This window comes from Lissotriton helveticus, chromosome 4_2, assembly GCF_964261635.1.
Source record: "Lissotriton helveticus chromosome 4_2, aLisHel1.1, whole genome shotgun sequence".
Classification (NCBI taxonomy): domain Eukaryota; kingdom Metazoa; phylum Chordata; class Amphibia; order Caudata; family Salamandridae; genus Lissotriton; species Lissotriton helveticus.
Genome location: NC_136064.1, coordinates 4,449,851 through 4,470,669, shown reverse-complemented (window position 1 = coordinate 4,470,669; position 20,819 = coordinate 4,449,851). Strand labels below are relative to the sequence as shown.

The 20,819-nt window shown below is 42.2% G+C and overlaps 1 protein-coding gene across 2 annotated transcripts in view; it reads left to right on the top strand.

Moving 5' to 3' along the window:
- Nucleotides 1-20,819, top strand: part of LOC144752173 (vascular endothelial growth factor receptor kdr-like) — a 655,129-nt gene that overhangs the window by 161,714 nt on the left and 472,596 nt on the right. For both annotated transcript variants that reach the window (XM_078640102.1, XM_078640103.1), the window contains exon 2: nucleotides 16,089-16,185. In XM_078640102.1, the coding sequence (XP_078496228.1) occupies nucleotides 16,089-16,185 (97 nt within the window). The remainder of the gene's footprint in view (nucleotides 1-16,088; nucleotides 16,186-20,819) is intronic.

Below are 20,819 nucleotides of genomic sequence, written 5' to 3'. Positions count from 1 at the left end.
CACAAATACTTTTTCAAGCGATAAAGTTCTGTTTTATTCTTTTTCCAAAATTCAATTGTCTCCTTCATTGAATTTACATCTTCTTAAATTCCCATCAAATCAAATAGTACAGCCAAAGTGCAGCCAACACGTGTTTCGTTTGGTCCAATCTGACCTTTAACTTCCTCAGGGCTGCAACCCAAAACAAAATACAATAACCATTATTGTACTATCCACAATATCAAGGTTAGATAAATTATGTATTTAATGTACCTATGGGGAAAAGAAGGAAAGATTCCCCAAGCCAAGTCCGTGTTTATAGTCGAAATAAAAGTTATAGTTTTCAACTCACCACCAAGAAGTAGCATAGAGTCACCCGTTTTCAATATTAATAAAGATAGTGAAGGTTTCTCACATCTCTAAGTCACTAAGTCTCTAAGTGTTAACATTTATTATTATGTGAAGGTTAGGATCAGTCAGAAGTCGTGACCGCGTTTCAAGCTTCATACCTATATGTCTCGGCAATGCGCCCGCAGATATAAATGAAATCCAATTTCTTGTAGTTTTTGATCAATCTGTATATAACATTAGGAAATGTAAGTTAGTTAACACATGTCTCTGGGTTCAAAGGAACATAATCTTACCAACCATTGGACTAACGTCCATTGTCTTACCTATTTCAGTAGGAATTCTCATGTATCAAACATAGTATTGACAGGTGGGGGTATCCATCACCTGAAATAATATTAAACTTCTATCAGTTAAGGATCCGTTCCTATTACTAGCCTAACAGTTAGATTTTATCAAATATTATTATCTATAGTTCTCACCTTCTCATAAGATGTGCGTCGCGTAGGATCGCGTATCTCCGTGTCAGCGTCCTATAGCGGCGCCATCTTGCTATTCCCGTCTTTTATACAATGAAGGCGTGAAGCGCCATTTTGGTATAACTATACCTAGTTATCAGTATTCATTTCGTATCTACATATAACAACTATTAATCATTGCGCGAGTATTATTAGTAAAAATTGATCGATACGTATTAATTTGCATTGAAGCCTCAATTTTAATTATTATTTTTAATTTTATTTTTATTTTTTCTTTATGCTCAGTATATCACACAACACCTTTGTTGTTAGTATATACGAATTTTATTATCTCTATTCGTTCATATAATTGACTTTCAGTCAAATTAGCCATTTTACTCGCAACTGCATATTCGAGTCCGCCATCTTAAGACGGTCAACTTTATAGAGTCTATACTATTATTACTATCGATTTGATTAGTAAAGTAAACATGTGTTGATTACAAGAGTATTGTTCCATAAAATGCATTCCTTAAAAGGTAATCTATTATTTCTCGCGCAAGGATACTTAATCATAAATCGATCAAGTATTATGAACGAAGTTTATTTCTCACTTCTGTCTTGCTAGTATCGGAACTATGTACTTTTTAATTTCGTTAGTCAATCCGCCCCATGTATCAATATACTCTTAGTTAGATCATTTGATGTTAATTAAAATATATTTGCTAGCGCAGTGCCTGGCATACTTGCATTCCGCCTCGCACAGTCACTTACATCTGAATAGTATATAAAAGAGAAATAGGAGAAACTAGTTTGGAAAGGGAAACCCTTCTCACAAGTATTCCAGATATAAATCTAAACTTTACAATTTTCTGCATCAACAGTACAGTTACATCTCAAGTGTGTTTGATACACATACAATTTTCATTAGTCATTTACATGTATAGATTTCCATGTGGATCTATGTTGTACAGAGTAATAGTTATACAGAACAATTTGATACAATACTGTATATTATATCACTGAAGATTATGCTGGTACAAGTCATCTACATTACTATAAAAAAAACTATTACTCATTCCAAGAATTCATATTGATTATCCACATTAATCCCTTTTCTACAGCCTTCAACTTAATTTACCTTGTCACACTATCTCAAGTGTTTTTGATACACATACATTTTTCATTAATCGTTCACATATATGGATTAATGTTGTGCAGAGTGATAGTTACAGAACAATTTAATACAATACAGTATATTATATCACTGAAGATTGTGGTGATACAAGTCATCTGCATTATTATAAAAACTATTACTCATTCCCTAGAAAGAATTCATATTCATTATCCACATTTAATCCCTTTTCTACAGCCTTCAGCTTAATCAACCATGTCACTTCTTTTCTCCTGAGTGTCAGTATCCTATTACCCCCTCTGGGATCTGGATCAATGCGATCTATACCATGGTAGTTGAATATATGTTTAGTTCTTTCATGTGAATTCTTTATCAAGTGTGAAACGGTAGGATAACGTGTATCCCCTTGCTTAATTGCTCGAAAATGTTCATACATCCTGTCTTTCAGTCTCCTCTTAGTACTCCCTACATATATTTTTCCACAACTGCAAGCAATAATATAAACAACATAAGTTGTGTCACAATTGATAAACTTATCAATCACATATTCTCCTGTATCATTATAGTTGAAAGTGGCTACCTTGTTCTTGGCCCATCTGCATGAAGAGCACCTACCACATTTGTCACTGAAGGGTAGTCACTAATAAAGGGTACAATATCTTTATCTAACAATAAGAGATGCCAGTATCTTTTTAGGATGGAGTACAGTTTAGTACTATCTCTACTGTAATGTGTTATGAATCTTACTCTAACTTCTGAATCCTTCTTTCTACTATCAGATTTGCTTTTGAGGGTATCTTTACGTTTAAGTTTAAGAGCTCTTTTCACAGCTGTATTAATCACTTCTTTCTTGTACCCTCTCCTTAAAAAACGTCCTGAAATGTCTTTCATATTTGCTTCAAAGTCACAGTCCAAAGAACAATTACGCCTAGCTCTTACTAATTCACCATATGGTATTGTTTTCAGTTGGTTATTGGGATGACAGCTTTTGGCGTGAAGCACTGCATTACAACTAGTCGGTTTTCTATACATACGGCTTCTCAGATGACCTTCTGCCACAAACAATTCAATGTCTAAAAATGTAATCCTCTCAAAGTCATACTGTGTAGTAAACTTTAAGTTTACAGTGTTGTCATTTAAGTAGTCAAAAAATCCTTTAAGCTGTTCTACCGTTCCTGTCCAGATTAAAAGGCAGTCGTCAATGAATCGACCCCAGTAGTGGATATACTGGATCCATTCTTTGTTAGCGATACCCCAGACCCGCTCCGCCTCGTACCAACCCATAAATAGGTTGGCAAAAGACGGAGCGAATCTGGCTCCCATCGCTGTCCCAAGTTCCTACCGGTACCATTTTCCATCAAATAGGAAGACATTATTTTTCAAAACCAGTTCTGTCATTTTTAATATCATTTGTGAATGATCATAAAATTCTGCTGCTCTTTTACTCAAAAAGAAATCAAGTACTTTGATGCCCAATTCATGGTCAATGTTAGAATAAAGGGACACTACATCTAATGTAGCCAATATCATCCCATCATCCCATGGCATATCATCAAGTAAGTTTAGAACATGTTTAGTGTCCTCTATAAAAGATGGTAAGTTATATACATGATCTCTCAAAAAAGTATCTATATATTCAGATAGGTGTTCAGTGGGTCCACCTATGCCAGAGACAATCGGCCTTCCTGGCGGTTTGTCTCGGCATTTTGTTTTGGGTAGCAGCCCTGAGGAAGTTAAAGGTCAGATTGGACCAAACGAAACACGTGTTGGCTGCACTTTGGCTGTACTATTTGATTTGATGGGAATTTAAGAAGATGTAAATTCAATGAAGGAGACAATTGAATTTTGGAAAAAGAATAAAACAGAACTTTATCGCTTGAAAAAGTATTTGTGGACTTTTGAGTGCTCAGTGAAAATAGTTGTGAAATGATTTGGTCAAACCACTTCCAATGAATGTCAAAGCGAGGAAGTTTTAACCTGGGCTCCAATAAAAATCAGTAGGATGTAAAATTGGTGAAAATATTGCTAGGTGTATCCATTGATCTTTTCAAAAGAGATCAATGGAGAGACTCAGCAATTTTCCCATCAATTTACTTGGTATTTTTCACAAATTTACTTGGTGTAACGTAAACTGATGTGTCAAGTAAGGATGATGAGTTAGACCAATGGAAGAATTATCCCTTGAGTTTTAGCCACTTTCCTGAAGGACAATCTTCACCAGAGGGATAGTGTAAATGATTAATCCGAAAAGGCCTGCATAAGGTCGTATACACATTTCTGATCACTGTAGTAAGGATGATACAGCACCTGGATACCTTCAGTAGTAACAAAAAGCGCTCTACAAACTGATTGACTTATTGATTGATTGATTGATTAATTGATTGATTGATTGATTGATACTAAACTGGAAAAGGTCAAGATGGTGGTAGGTACACCTTGTTGGGTAATTGTTGCCCCAAGTTTGTTTAGTGCACAGAAAGGCGTCTCTCAGTCTTTTCTCTGGTTATGCCTTTACTGAACTCTCTCCAGCTGATCGGCAGTCTCAACCCGAGCAGCACTCAGTGGCCTTCTATACAGCAGAGTTGAGGCCACTGTAGAGTTCTGAAAGAGTTGAAAAAACTCAAGGTGGAACGAGGTGCCAGAGTAGTCAATTCATGTCTCTCTCAAATTAGTCCTTCGCCTCATTCTAGCAGCTCTTTACTTAATCATTAAGTTCTGCACAGGAGGCCTCCAGTTCCATTACTGGGCCTTCATTTAATTGTCATTATCCCTTGCTCATGTCTCTTAGGGCCCAATTACGAGTTTGGTGGACGGGGTACTCCATCACAAAAATGACGGATATCACGTCCGCCATATTACGAGGTCCATTATATTCTATTGTATATTATTGGAACTCCTAATACGGCAGATGGGATATGCGTCCCATTTGTGTTGGAGAAACCTGTCCGCCAAACTCGTAATTCTGCCCTAAGTGTGTCTTCTGTGGAACACAAATGCAAGAAAAGTAAAATGGGCTTCCTAAGCCAGCAGTTCAGTGGTTGGCGGGTAAAAGAAAGCCATAATGGAAGTGGGATGGGCTCTTCGCACCCCCGTAGCCCATCACGACTGATCCTGCAACACCACCGATAGTCCAAATAGAGGGGAGAATTCACCGTAGGAAGATGGGCCAGGGTACCCTGTTTAAGGAGATCGTCTACTAACAAAATAATTCCTCCCTGCAACACCTGACCTATTTAGAACCAAGAGTATCTCTCAATGTTCCGTGAAGAAGTAAAAGCCTTTAAAGTCTAGTCGTCCTCCCCGATGTGCGCTACGATGATGTGGGTTACCTATTGATGTCCATCAGGTATGCAGAACAGAAAGGTCTGAAGGAGCATGGCCTCCTCAGCGATCCTACAGTGCTTTAACTTTCCCTCTTAAGAATTTTGCGTGACCTGAGCTTCAATGAACATTTTAAAGATTTAACATTATTGCATTGTTCAAAAGGGGGTGGGGTGGAGGAGGGCTTATGTTCAGAAGTAGAACTCTGGTGAGCACAATGGAACAGGTATCTAGAAATAGCAATAACAAGACAGAAAACAACCCTGTTTCATGCAGAAATGTGCAGTATATTTAGATACCTTAGCTGTGGGACCTATTTTAATTTTCACTTATGAGCCCCAAGGCACACAGTACTTGTAAGATGCCTCATTGCTACTCATACAAAATGCATCCCATTCCTTGAGTTTAGACACATTTTAGATTCATAATTAAGTGTAACAAACACAAAATTCATCTTAGCACATTCTAAATAGGTGATTTACATCTCGCTAGTTTATGTCATTTATGTATTTATTTATGCCAGCCCGTGATTTCCAGAGTATGCTTATTTCATCTTTATGAATGCACATGTTATCATCATATAAATACGACGGAACAATAAGCCACGGAAACAAACCTGTATCCGGTAATTTCCCTACACGTGATTCATCTTTAAAACAGATGCATCGGAAGCAGAGAAAATTTGAAATTAAATGTTCACACGTGATTCCAACAAGCAGTTGGTCCCATCCCTTTGTGCACACCTTCTTGTTCTTGGGTATGATTCCAAGAGCTCCACAATTAATGTTTTCGAAACACTTTCAATAAATTTTCAAATACGGTTTTATTATTTCTGTCTTTTCTTCATTTGTCAAAATAAACTTATATCATTTTGTTATTTTCACATAGTTGCAACGTTTTGAATGAAACCATTAAGAAAAACGAGGCTGTGCACAAATCATTCATCTATACAAAATTTGAAATGAGACATATTGAGCTGTCAGCATCGGGCTTTGCAATGTAAGGCTCTCGGATTCAGCCACTGGCTTCGACGGAGGTTCACAAATCCAAAATAAAAAACATCTTCATGAAAAAGAATATGTTTATTTACGTTTCTTTCTTTTTCTTTTCTTTTTTGGTTCTCTTTTTTAAAGAAAGGTGTGGTAGGATTTATTGACCTTCACTGATTTTATATCTTTTATTAAGATTTAAATTGTATAGACAGCATTTCCTGAAGAACGTTCTATATTATAATCTTTTTCGAAACGAACTTTATCTCTTAAACTTTAAGGAACCCAGAATAAATGAATGCACAAAGAATTAAATACAAAGATAGACATGAGTTGTTAGGCCACCTTCTATTAGAATGACCGAGTAGGGAAGTTGTCCACAACCAGTAGCTCTGCAGCTATCTGTAAGTAGCTCTCCGTTGTGCCTCCCGCCTACTACTATAGAAGCTTTTGCTCGGTTGAATTAATATATGTGTACCAAAATTAAAAAGTGTGTATTCAAGACGAAAATGTGTGTATTTTCTGAACTCTTAAGATGATTGGAGAAAAATGGTTGAATTTCCAAAATGTCATTAAAGCTATTTCTTGATTGATAAATCATGTGACTATGGAGAGACCTTTTGTTCATATTATTAACTTGGTGTCAGGGGCATTGCACTTAAGGCTGCCAGTAGCGGCCCGTGGTGGGAGTGCTGCTGAGCGCTGATGTGGGGCGGGGAGGGGCAGGGTGGGGGCCAGTAAATTACGGATTACGGCCGATTAGAGGTAAGTAAACATATAAATAAATTAAACGAATTTTGTTGCGCGCGCTGCATCGCATTTGGCTGAAACGAAATTCATTTCAGCGACCAGCAGCACTCCCACCACGGGCCGCTACTGAAGGCTGCTGCATATTACCCATTTAGAGGCATTCCAAATTAATAATGCTTTTTTTACTCTACTGCTGGCAATCCTACCTGAAGTGCTGATGTAATTACTGCTGACAATCTTGAATGGGGAGGCGGGGGTGACTATCGCATCACTAACATTAGGAGCTCGGTAATGATTTTCATTGACCATAAGTAGCTCTTACAACTGTTTGGAGAACCCTGAAGTAGAGAGTAAACTAAAACTCTCCTAGTGTGGAGCTGTGTCCCATACCTCGCTACTAAAACTAGAAAGTGAGATACATCATCCTTTCACACTACTAAACTCTAAACCTGATGTGCAGTGTCCAAAGTTTTAAAAATAAAAACGATGGGTATAATTAATAAAATTAATTAAGGATGACGCAGGTGTGACAAATTAAGTGGAGGAAGCATAACCACTAACCCAATGATGATGCTGTCACGTCCCTAAGGGGTAAGGTGGAGAATAAAGATATACCGCCACCACCGACCTCCCTACGTGAATGAGGGGTTTTTATCGGTACAGAGCAAGAAAATTGCAAAAAAAACTAGTTAGGCAGGACAAGTGATCCACCTCCCAGTTGATATTTAAATTAAGTGACCATACATAAGCTGAGTTAGAAAGCAAAGCAAGTAGAGGTTTAAATCCTGCCTCAGTGCAAATCTTGCTCCTGTGCACAATTTCAAGACTTGCAAATGCCCATTTTCATTTTCTTGTGCATCTCCATATATTGTTGCACTCACATTCAAACACTCACCAGCAGGCGCCCACCAAAGCTAGTCACCTCACTGACTCACATTCAATCACTGATTGAGATAATTAAATACATTCTAACAAATTGTATTACTTTTTTATAAACACATGGTTAAATTAGTATAATTGCATTTTTTTAAAATTATGTACGTAGAACTAATACATTTCTAGCGCATAATTCCATTTGTAAACAACCTTCATTTTCATGGCTACACTGGATTTGATTTCTACTATACTACTACTATACCTCCAATGTTAGGTATATGTTTAATAAAAATACTATTAGCTTTCTAGGTTAGGCAAATGTTTACTAAAAGTCAATGTATTTGGGAGATTACATTTAACTGTCTGCTAGAGGTTCATTGTTGCATAAGGGAGAACCTGAAGCCAAGTGCAGTAGTGTATGGAGATGGTGATGATGTGACCATGTATTACACAAAATAAAAGACACCCTTCCATATAATATAAGGATACTACACATCATCTTGGATTGCAGTCTTCGCTTCCACCAACCCACCAGACTGCTATGCTCAGCCTTACTCTCCCTTGCACACACACACCCCGGATCCACAAAAGCAGAACGGATGGCCTTGCATTCTCCTACATTGCAGCCAAAAAAATGGGACAACCTACCTCCGCACACTTCTTAAATTCTGCAAGAGGCTGAAGACCTGGCTCTTCAACTAATCCCCAGCAGACGACCTGCACACCTGCTCCAGCGCCTGGATACCCTTTGGGTGTTAAGTCTCGCTCTACAAATACATATAACATAATACAACTTAACATAACATTGTGTTAAAAGGCTTTGTTTGATTGGGTCAAGGTGGGCAAGTTGACATAACTTGAGTCGTCATGTTATGACATGTTACATATTTTTAAATTGCACTAGGAGATGCATGCTAACTTCAGAGTAATCTGACAAAGTATTTGGGGATCAGTTGTGATTCCTTGCATCCCTGTACACCCCAATCTTCTGACATCCTTCATGTCTTGCCATTGTTATTGTTATTGTTATTGTTAACTGAGGTTTGTATAGCGCCAAATCACCGTCAGGTCTCTAGGCGCTTCTGACAGATACAGTAACAATGATTGAATCAGTGAGCAGGAAGTACAGATATAACAAACCTTGATCAAATTAAACAGAAAGCTTCCCTAAATAAGAGCGTTTTCAATGACTTCCTGAAGTGAAGAAGATTAGTTTCTTTACGGAGGGGCTCAGGTAATTTGTTCCACATCTGTGGGACTTGGACAGAAAAAGATCTCCCACCCTTGGTGGCCATTTTAAAACGCGGACAAACCAGCAATTGGGAGTCAGAGGACCTCAACGCTCGGTTAGGTTTGTAAACCTCAAGTAGTTCCTTTATGTAGGCCGGCGCATGCCCATAGATTGCCTTATGGGCAATGCATAACCTTTTGAATTCCACCCTTTGCTTTATGGGAAGCCAATGTAGCCTGTGCAGTAGTGGGGAGGCATGGGTCTGTCTGGGTAATCTAAAAATCAGTTGCGCTGCATCGTTCAAAAGAACCTGCAGGCGATTAATCAAAATTTTCAGCAAACCTAAGTAAAGTACGTTCCCATAATGAATCCTTGAAATTATGGTAGCCGAAACAATAGTTCGAATTAATTAACAACAAGGGGTGGTGATGGACAGAGTCTCTGAATTAAGCAGAAAACTCTCACCCAGTCAAGAGATCAGGGCTAGATCCAACACCGTTTTTTAGCTCACTGCATCATCCCAGTTTCAGAACCTGGCTGTATGCAAATTAGTCTGTTCCTGTCCCAGTGCATGATGGGAACAGGGCAAACCAAACTACAAAGCCAATTCTTACACTGGAAAGGAAACAAGCTACCGGGGACCGGTTTCTGGCATTTCAGCCTCTTCGGCCCGGCTTGCTTGAATCCTGATGGTGCAGTGAGCAAGGGACTCATGTCTGAGCATACCCTTCCACGCTTAGGGTGGACAAAATAATTAACAACAAGGGGTGGTGATGGACAGAGTCTCTGAATTAAGCAGAAAACTCTCACCCAGTCAAGAGATCAGGGCTAGATCCAACACCGTTTTTTAGCTCACTGCATCATCCCAGTTTCAGAACCTGGCTGTATGCAAATTAGTCTGTTCCTGTCCCAGTGCATGATGGGAACAGGGCAAACCAAACTACAAAGCCAATTCTTACACTGGAAAGGAAACAAGCTACCGGGGACCGGTTTCTGGCATTTCAGCCTCTTCGGCCCGGCTTGCTTGAATCCTGATGGTGCAGTGAGCAAGGGACTCATGTCTGAGCATACCCTTCCATGCTTAGGGTGGACAAAATAATTAACAACAAGGGGTGGTGATGGACAGAGTCTCTGAATTAAGCAGAAAACTCTCACCCAGTCAAGAGATCAGGGCTAGATCCAATACCGTTTTTTAGCTCACTGCATCATCCCAGTTTTAGAACCTGGCTGTATGCAAATTAGTCTGTTCCTGTCCCAGTGCATGATGGGAACAGGGCAAACCAAACTACAAAGCCAATTCTTACACTGGAAAGGAAACAAGCTACCGGGGACCCTAAGCGTGGAAGGGTATACTCAGATGTGAGTCCCTTGCTCATTGCACCATCAGGATTCAAGCAAGCCGGGCCGAAGACGCCTGAAATGGCAGAAACCGGTCCCCGGAAGCTTGTTTCCTTCCCAGTGTAAGAATTGGCTTTTGTAGTCTGGTCTGCCCTGTTCCCATGATGCACTGGGCCAGGGACAGACTAATTTGCATGCAGCCAGGTTCTGAAACTGGGATGGTGCAATGAGCTAAAAAACGGTGTTGGATCTAGCCCTGATCTCTTGACTGGGTGAGAGTACTCTGCTTAATTCAGAGACTCTGTCCATCACCACCCCTTGTTGTAAATAATTTTGTCCACCCTAAGCGTGGAAGGGTATACTCAGATGTGAGTCCCTTGCTCATTGCACCATCAGGATTCAAGCAAGCCGGGCCGAAGACGCCTGAAATGGCAGAAACCGGTCCCCGGAAGCTTGTTTCCTTCCCAGTGTAAGAATTGGCTTTTGTAGTCTGGTCTGCCCTGTTCCCATGATGCACTGGGCCAGGGACAGACTAATTTGCATACAGCCAGGTTCTGAAACTGGGATGGTGCAATGAGCTAAAAAACGGTGTTGGATCTAGCCCTGATCTCTTGACTGGGTGAGAGTACTCTGCTTAATTCAGAGACTCTGTCCATCACCACCCCTTGTTGTAAATAATTTTGTCCACCCTAAGCGTGGAAGGGTATACTCAGATGTGAGTCCCTTGCTCATTGCACCATCAGGATTCAAGCAAGCCGGGCAGAAGACGCCTGAAATGGCAGAAACCGGTCCCCGGAAGCTTGTTTCCTTCCCAGTGTAAGAATTGGCTTTTGTAGTCTGGTCTGCCCTGTTCCCATGATGCACTGGGCCAGGGACAGACTAATTTGCATACAGCCAGGTTCTGAAACTGGGATGGTGCAATGAGCTAAAAAACGGTGTTGGATCTAGCCCTGATCTCTTGACTGGGTGAGAGTACTCTGCTTAATTCAGAGACTCTGTCCATCACCACCCCTTGTTGTAAATACTTTTGTCCACCCTAAGCGTGGAAGGGTATACTCAGATGTGAGTCCCTTGCTCATTGCACCATCAGGATTCAAGCAAGCCGGGCCGAAGACGCCTGAAATGGCAGAAACCGGTCCCCGGAAGCTTGTTTCCTTCCCAGTGTAAGAATTGGCTTTTGTAGTCTGGTCTGCCCTGTTCCCATGATGCACTGGGCCAGGGACAGACTAATTTGCATACAGCCAGGTTCTGAAACTGGGATGGTGCAATGAGCTAAAAAACGGTGTTGGATCTAGCCCTGATCTCTTGACTGGGTGAGAGTACTCTGCTTAATTCAGAGACTCTGTCCATCACCACCCCTTGTTGTAAATAATTTTGTCCACCCTAAGCGTGGAAGGGTATACTCAGATGTGAGTCCCTTGCTCATTGCACCATCAGGTTCAAGCAAGCCGGGCCGAAGACGCCTGAAATGGCAGAAACCGGTCCCCGGAAGCTTGTTTCCTTCCCAGTGTAAGAATTGGCTTTTGTAGTCTGGTCTGCCCTGTTCCCATGATGCACTGGGCCAGGGACAGACTAATTTGCATACAGCCAGGTTCTGAAACTGGGATGGTGCAATGAGCTAAAAAACGGTGTTGGATTTAGCCCTGATCTCTTGACTGGGTGAGAGTACTCTGCTTAATTCAGAGACTCTGTCCATCACCACCCCTTGTTGGAAACAATAGTTCGAAGCATATTTAGGGAGAGTAGGGGAGCTAGCTTGCGCAACTGCCTAATTAAGTTGGTGCAAGTTCCGACAACAGAAGATACTTGGCTAACCATGGTCAGCTCATGGTCGATCTTAATACCAAGGCTTTTAACATTAGTACATGGTTTCGGGGTGGGGCCAAGCTCTTGAGGCCAGAACGAATCATCCCAAGGCGAGACATCAGTTGAGACTACTAGGACCTCCGTTTTTTCGGGATTTATTTTCAACAAATTTGCCGTCATCCAGCTCACCGTAAACCTGAGTATATTCTGGGCCTGAGTCTGGGCGGATGCAGTGTTGTCAATACTCAGCAACAGCTGAGTATCATCTGCATAGTTAAAAATCCTGCAGCCCATGCTTGCCAGGGACTCTATCAGTGGTTGTAAATAAAGATTAAACAGGAGTGGTGACAATGCAGAGCCCTGCGGGACTCCACATTCAAGAAAACCCACCTCAGATATACAATCCGCTAACTGAATCCTCTGGGTCCTCCCTGAGAGAAAGGATTTTAGCCATTGAAATGCCAGGTCCTTTATCCCAAATGCGGCTAGTCTGTCCAAGAGCAGGGCATGGCTGACAGTATCAAATGCCGCTGAAAGATCTAAAAGTATCAGGGCACTTGGTTTTTTACTGTCAGCCATGCCTCTGAGCTCATCTAGCACCGAGAGCATTACTAACTCGGTGCTATGATGTGCACGGAATCCCGCTTAACGCTCCTGGAGTAGATGGTGTGACTCCATGAAGGAAGACAGGGATTTTAGCACATGCTGTTCTAGTATCTTGGACAGAAAAGGCAGCTGGGATATTGGCCTGTAGTTTTTCAAAATAGCCGGGTCCGCCCCCGGCTTTTTTATCAGGGGCTTGACGCGTGCCTCTTTAAAGCTAGCTGGTAAAAGACCAGTGTCTAGTGAGTTATTTAAGAGGCAGATGATATGGTCCTCTAAAACAGGGAGTGCCAAACGAAAGATTTCGGGGGGCAGGGGCCTGCAGGGGAACCTGACTTGGTTGTGTTCTTCCACTCTATGAAGCCTGTCCTATCCTTTACTCGTAAACTGCTTTATATATTATACAAACTTGTTATTTAGGCTGAAGTTCACTGAGGCCTGAAACATCCCTTTCCAAACTTGTATAATGTCATTAGTTGAATTGTAAAATCCCTTTTAATCTGTAATATCAAATTGGCACCACAGCTCACCAGTAATAAGAAACTGGAATGGCGGCAGGACTGTATTATGTGCGATAAGAAAAGGACATCATTGTATTGTAACAATGTATTACAGAGCTGATGTTCAGTACAGGCGAACAGAATTGCATCTATGAATAATCAAGCAATGTATACACAACTGACTGATAAACCAACTTACATTAAACTGCTGAAACTGTTTTTACCCTTTTTGCAACATTTTAAAAGTTGCATAGTGATGTGATTGTTTCTAAAGAACAGGTTTCACATGTATTCTTAAAATCTGCAAATGAAGGATCTGTGCATGAAGAAGAACATGACACCAGGTGCAGTATTGAACGGAGATGTTGATGATGTGACCATGTATTACACAAAGTAAAAAACACCTTTCCATATGATATAAGGGTATTGCAAATGACCTTGGATTGCCGTGAACCTTAAGGAATATTGCCTTCTTATATGCGACCAAGGAATTCTAAGGTGACTTGCAGTTTTCTTCTACCATATGGTGGGGCGTACTTTATCCGAAATATAGCAGGTTATTTTTTTTTCTGGCCTACTGGTTCTTAGATTATATGTACTCATTCTGCATATCAATTTTTTTTCCTTGGTGTGGCTCAATCCACTTTCCTTAATGATTTCGTCTCTGGGGATCCCATCCTCCGTGGTTTGTCCCTTTTTTTTATTAAGGAGAGGGGGGCAAAAGGGCCTCCTCCCGGGCCAATTTCGGTCCAGATGACCCCATCCTCTGAGGCCCAACATCTCAGTTGGGGAACCCTGGGGGAGTCTGAATGCTCCCACGGTCCCGGAGGCGGGGAGCCGGCATTGCTTTGACACACAGGGAACTGCTAAACATGCAGCTAGCTCTCTCTGTGAAATGAAATTAAATGTAATGAAGTGAAAAGAAAAGCGGGTTATTGTGGAGTGCGTGTTTGCCGTGGTGTCTTAGCGCTTGCTGCCATAGGGTGTAGTCGGAGAATCAACCCACCGGTTAGGTACAAGTAAATAACCAGGTTTTAAGATCCTTCCTGAACTGAACTAGGTTGTTTTTGGTTCTAAGATGCAGGGGCATGGAGTTCCATAGCCTTGGAGCTAAGTGTCGGAAGCTTCTGCCACCCCATTTCAGCGTCTTTACCTTTGGAACTACCAATGCAATGGCTCCGTTTCCAGCAAGCAAGAGCAAAGCGTTTGCTGTGGCTTGGAAAACCCCTACCAAGCCACAGCAAATAGCTATGTCCCGGGGATGGGCACTCTGGGACATAGCAGGAGCCGGCCCTGAGGGTGACAGTCCCCAGCGCCATGTATGGCTCCAGGAGAGGGGTCTCTATTTTTTGCCGTAAGGCCTGCCCCATAGAGGTGGTGGTACCCAGGGCATTTATGGCCCAGTAAGGGGGGCTGTGCAGCCCCCCTCCCTCTTTATAAAGTTATGCACCAGGGAAGTGGTGGTCCCTGGGGCATGGGGGTCCACGAGGCCCCCATGCCTTTTAATTTAGCCCCGGGTAGGTGGCAGTCCTTGGGGCACGGGGGCTCTGAGATGCCCCCATTTCTGTATATGTTGCCATGGGGGGGGTGGCCGTCCCCAGGACCGGTGGGGCCCTCGTGCCCCCCATCTGTTTGTATATAGTTCCGGGGAGGTGGCAGCCCCCGAGGCTGTGGGCATCCATGTGGATATCTAAAAAACAACTGAAGAAACTTACACCAAATCACAAAAAGCACGCTTTCTGAACCAACATCTAACTTTCTGCCAAATTTGGTGTAAATCCGTACAGCGATTCGTACTGTAGTTGTATACAGAATCACTATGAGAAAATGCATGGGAAACATGCATTTTGGAACCCCCCCCCCCCTTTTTTCTCTGGCCTGCTTGACAAATCAAACTGAAACTTTCAACACAGCAGCTGAACTGACTAAAGTATAGGTTATGAAAAATTTGTGAAGATTTGTCAAGCGGCGCCAAAGTTATTAGCAAAACAAAAAATGCTCTTCCTATGGAAATACGGTCCTAACAATAACGACTTACAGATGACTGCCAGTAGGTAATTTATATATAAAAATTCTGCAAACAAGGCAAAGATAACCATTGGCAAACTCTTTTATGTCTACTGTTGCACTACTCACGTGATTCTAATGATCAAACACTTGTCACTTTAAATTTGGATGCAAAATGCCAGTACAATGTCATGTGATCAAGGCTTGGACGAGCCAAAACGTTATGGCGACATTGCAAGAATAAAATACTAAACAAGCACTAATCCTATGGTCCGTGTTGGAGGAGGAATTCTGCTAAAAAACGAGGCATGATGCGATATATATATATAAATATATATGTCTCAAATCACTCTCAGAATTTAAATAATACATTAATGGATTTCTGATTTTATTAAATATTTCACTAATTGCAAAGCAAAACTCACAAAGCATGGATTCCCATTTGGTAAACAGAAAAATGTGAATAAAAGACTGCATTTATGGACCTACTAAATTTTTTATCTGTTTTCACTGTTGCTTACATAGAAAATATTTCTTGAATCGTGTTGCAGGTTAAATGCAACTCCTGAGCATCTATGGGTGGTCATTACATTGAATTGTGACACAAAAAAATATTAATTACTGCAAAGTCTGCCTGCTCAGGTTCTTTTGTTGCTTTGATTATACGCAAAGATTGTTTATTGGTGGAAACAGGTGCATGACCTGAAACAAGTGCTCATTATTTGTTTTTCATCCTCTTTTGTTCAGGATTGGGTGAAGGGAAAGAGCTGATTCCTCCAGAACTCAACCGCTTAGGAGAACACATTGTTATCAATGCAGGCGAGAAGCTCACACTAACATGCAGGTATGTGTGCCCAGAGCAGCTAAGTGTGGCATTGTCTAACCTTGCTATTACTGCAAAATAACACGGAAAAACAGGAAATGTTACTCTATTGACTTCAAATATGACCTGTTCTTTCACAATTGCATGGTTGATGCAGATTATCAGGGCAAATCAATAACCACATGGACGTTAGCAGTGTAGCTCGAATAATCCTGTGTAGCATAATTACATGGCATTTCCTAGGAATATCGAGAAATTAAACTTGAATTGAGAAGATTAATTCTGCATTTAGCACTATTTCTTAGCACAAAATGCCTGGCACTTCCAAAATGGACAACAAAACACAAATAATGAGTGTATTTGGGATAGGATTTTCCCCAAAATGACCACCGCCATTTAGCAATATTTCCTTAGTGCAAAATGCATCTGTGTCTTTAAAATGGTAGGATTCCCCCTCCACAAACTATTCTTAACAAGCAGGACTGAGCACGTAAATATCGGAAATTCTGCATCAAAGAGTAACCCGGAATTTGACACAGTTTGCCACCGCACCCTACTCACCCACCTCCATGATGCAGGAATCCGAGGCAAAGCACTGGACTGGACCACCTCCTTCCTCTCCGGCAGAACACAGAGCATCCCCCTCCCTTCCTTCCAATCCGAAGCCGCCAAGATCACCTGCGGCATACCCCAAGGATCCTCCCTCAGCCCGACGCTGTTCAACATGTACATGGCCCCACTTACCCACGTCGCCAGACTTCACAACCTCAACATCATCTCCTATGCCGACGACATGCAGCTGATCCTCTCACTCACCAAGGACCTTATCACTGCCAAAACCAACCTCCACCAAGGTATTAAAGCCTTCGCCAAATAGATGAAGAACAGCCGTCTGAAGCTGAACTCGGACAAGACGGAGTTCCTCATCCTCGGCTCCACACCTTCAGCCTGGGATGACTCCTGGTGGCCGACCGCCCTGGGAGCGGCCCCAACGCCCACCGACCACGCACGCAACCTGGGGTTCGTCCTCGACTCAACGCTCTCCATGACCAAGCAAGTCAACGCTATCTCATCCTCCTGTTTCAACACCCTCCGCATGCTCCGAAAAATCTACAAGTGGATCCCCACCGACACTAGAAGAACGGTCACCCAGGCCCTCGTCAGCAGCAGACTGGACTAGGGAAATGCCCTCTACGAGGGAGCCCCGGCCAAACTGCTGAAACAACTGCAACTCATACTGAACGCCTCTGCCCACCTGATCCTCAACATCCCTCGTCAAAGCCACTTCACACCCCACCTGAGAGACCCACACTGGCTTCCCATCAACAAGAGGATCACCTTCAAACTCCTCACCCACTCGCACAAAGCTCTCCACAACACCGACCCAGCATACCTCAACAAACGGCTCACCTTCTACACCCCGAACCACCAGCTCCGCTCCGCCGCCCTCGCCGCTGTCCCCCACATCAGGAGAACAACCACCAGCGGCAGATTATTCTCCTACCTCGCCGCCATGTCCTGGAACACCCTCCCATCCTCCTACGGCAGACCGAAGACCTACTAACCTTCAGGAGGCTACTCAAGATCTGGCTGTTCGAGCAGTAGCATCACCCCCCCCCCCTTACCCCTCCCCAGCGCCTTTAGACCCTCACGGGTGAGTAGCTCGCTTTACAAATGTCTTGATTGATCGATTGATTGCTTGATTGATATTACTGCTGCATAAAAGTAATTCTGCCCAGGCCTAATGGTTGTACGAGTACCTAATGTGATCTGATGCAGCAGTATCAGTTTTAATGAAATAAATAAATGTTTTATCATTTCATTTGTAATTAAAAACTAAATAAAAAATGAATTATTTATAAACAAATGATCTCTGCACAAACCTCATGCAGCTTGTTTAAACAGATTGCACGGGTATCGCCGGCCTCGCTGGAAGAAATCCCACCAGTCCCTGAATCAATGACTTAAATATGATTTACTCTCATTAGTATTAAAGCAATCACTTTTTTTAGCAAGGGCAAGAAACCCCTCCAGACACTATGCAATGAAGCATTACACTGAGAAGAGGGCTCCCAGGCTGTAGTGAGCAAAGACTACTGGGCAGTGTTGAACCTTTATAACCAGTTGAACCCCAGTTGCCTGCTAATGCAGGGCCTTCTTTAACAGCCTGCATAAGGAGATTATGTACCCTTTGTGCTGGATGCAGCTGGATACCGGGTGTCCAGTCTTTCATCTAGATGCACAGTATCCAGCTGCATAAAAGTAATTTCAGACATTAGCCCTTTTTCAACAAACATCTTCCCGTTAAGGCTACCAGCAACATCACTTATCCAGTCTTACCAACATGTTTTGTTATACAAATTAAGGGCCAGATGTGCTAAGCCATTTAGTGGTTGCAAACCCTGCAACTTGCTATATCACAGGGTTTGCAACCTTTAAATGTTTATGTTTTTTATATGTTTTCTATAAAGTGCAACAAATGCCAGAAGGCGCCTTGGCGCTAACATAAGAACAGGTAGAGAGCAACAAGGAAATTCGGATTTAGAAGCCAAAAAGAGTCAAGTTTTAAGTTCTTACCTGAAATTAAGTAGCTAAAGGGCTTTTTATTAGATATAACCAACATTTTGCAAAACAGTCCATGGTTAGCGAATCGCAAAATAGGTTTAGAAATACATAACAAATGGCAATTTGAAAGGTACGTGCTTAGGGAATCCCTAAGTGGTTTGCAAACACAAACTAGGTTGCTAACCTTTTAAAGGTTACTGAATCCTCAAGAGAGTCCCTTGGGGACACCTTTCTCTTTATAAACATTAAGAAAGTTTGCTGGGAGAAGGCAGTGGCCCAGGGAACCACTCAAATGCATCCCCGTTTTCTTTAAGGAAGATGGGCATCATAAAAAAAAACTTACATTTATTGAAATGGAATCACAAGCATGGTGGTCTACGGACCCTTGCAGCCCACCAACCTAGTGGTGACAGCAAATTGCACTAAGTTGTAATAAGGGACTTACCTCATTAATAGATATCAGGTAGGTCGAATTGCTACCAACCCCTACATGATGATTTTGCAAACTAAGCCAATAGTACATACATCAATTCACAAATTCTTCTAGAGTCCTAAAACGTTGGTCTACAATTTACACCACTTTTTGCTAATCCAAAGTTAGTACATCTGGCTTCTGAATACTGTCACTTTATAGTGGCGAGCATGCCGGCAGAGCATACCTGCTGTCAACACCTCCACAAGGTTCAGATAATGGGTTTCGGCTGCCCAGCAGTGGACTTTGCTGCATCCTGAGAGCGCGCCTCCTGAACTTTATGGAGATATATATATTACCTACTGGCGGTCGCCAGTAGGTATATATAGTTAGGATTTTTTCTCTATGGGTTTTTTGAAAATTCTATGTCTAATAACTTTGGCGTTTGTGGACGGAATTGGCTGAAATTTTCAGGAAAATGGCACATTTTGTTTCTGAGCAGCCCTTGAAAATTTGGGGGGGGTTCGTCAAGGGGGGGCCGAGAAAAAAGGGGGGTCCCAAAACGTGTTTTTAACATTGAGTTTTCCATAGGGCGGTTGGCCTCACTTTTAGCCCGAACGGCTGAATGGATTTGCACGAAACTTGGCAAAATTGTAGGGACTGGTAGCCCGATGTGCCTTTTGTAGGTCTCAATATATGTGCTCCAGTGGATTTTGAGAAATTAACGTTTAAAAAAATATATATATCTGTAACAGCGGACCGGGCAGCGCTCTGGTTCGCGGACTTTTCGCGCAACGGAGCTTTGTGAAGCGAAGCTGATTGGTTCTCCGGCGTCTGTCAACATTCCAAACAGTCCGTAGCGGCCGCCATCTTGTCTCTCGGTAGGATCGAGAGACAAGAGGAGGTCAAAACAAAGGGCGAAATAACTATAAGGGGGCATAGTAGATCCTCGCTGACCCCCTAGGTTTGATGTGGAGGTTTTAAAAGGGCCCCGCGGGGCAAAAAAAATAATAATAATAATAATCGAACGGCTGAATGGATTTGCACGAAACTTGGCAAAATATTAGGGACTGGTAGCCCGATGTGCCTTTGCTAGGTCTCAATATATGTGCTCCAGTGGATTTTGAGAAATTAACGTTCAAAAAAAGATATATATCTGTAACAGCGCTCCGCTTCGCGTAACGGAGGTTTGCGAAGCTGATTGGTCATTCTGTCACTGGGCTATAGTTGGGCTACATCTGGCTGATATTTGGGCTACATTTGTTTTTTTGTGTGTCTGGTGGCCATCTTTGGGCTACATTGGGCTACATTGGGCTTCATTGGGCTACATTCGGCTAATTAGCAAATAGCTCATCGCAAACTAGGAATGGTAAAGAATCGCTATTTATTCCTATTTAGGAAATGCAAAAAACTTTGATGATACATATGGCGGTTCATCTCTAACAAGATAAGAAGCATAGGGATACATTTATGATGACTGGCGCATCACCAGGGATGTGTTAGTCATTCTGTGCCGCTGTTCCGTCACCTATGGTGTGCTGCATTTACAATGCGGCGCATCATGGGGCAAAAACAGCACAGATGCGTGATGTATCTGTGCCGTAAAGGTGGCGCATTGCTGGAGTTGTATCGCAAGTGTGATGAAGCTCCAGCAAGGGTCGGGGGTGCCCCTGTCGCA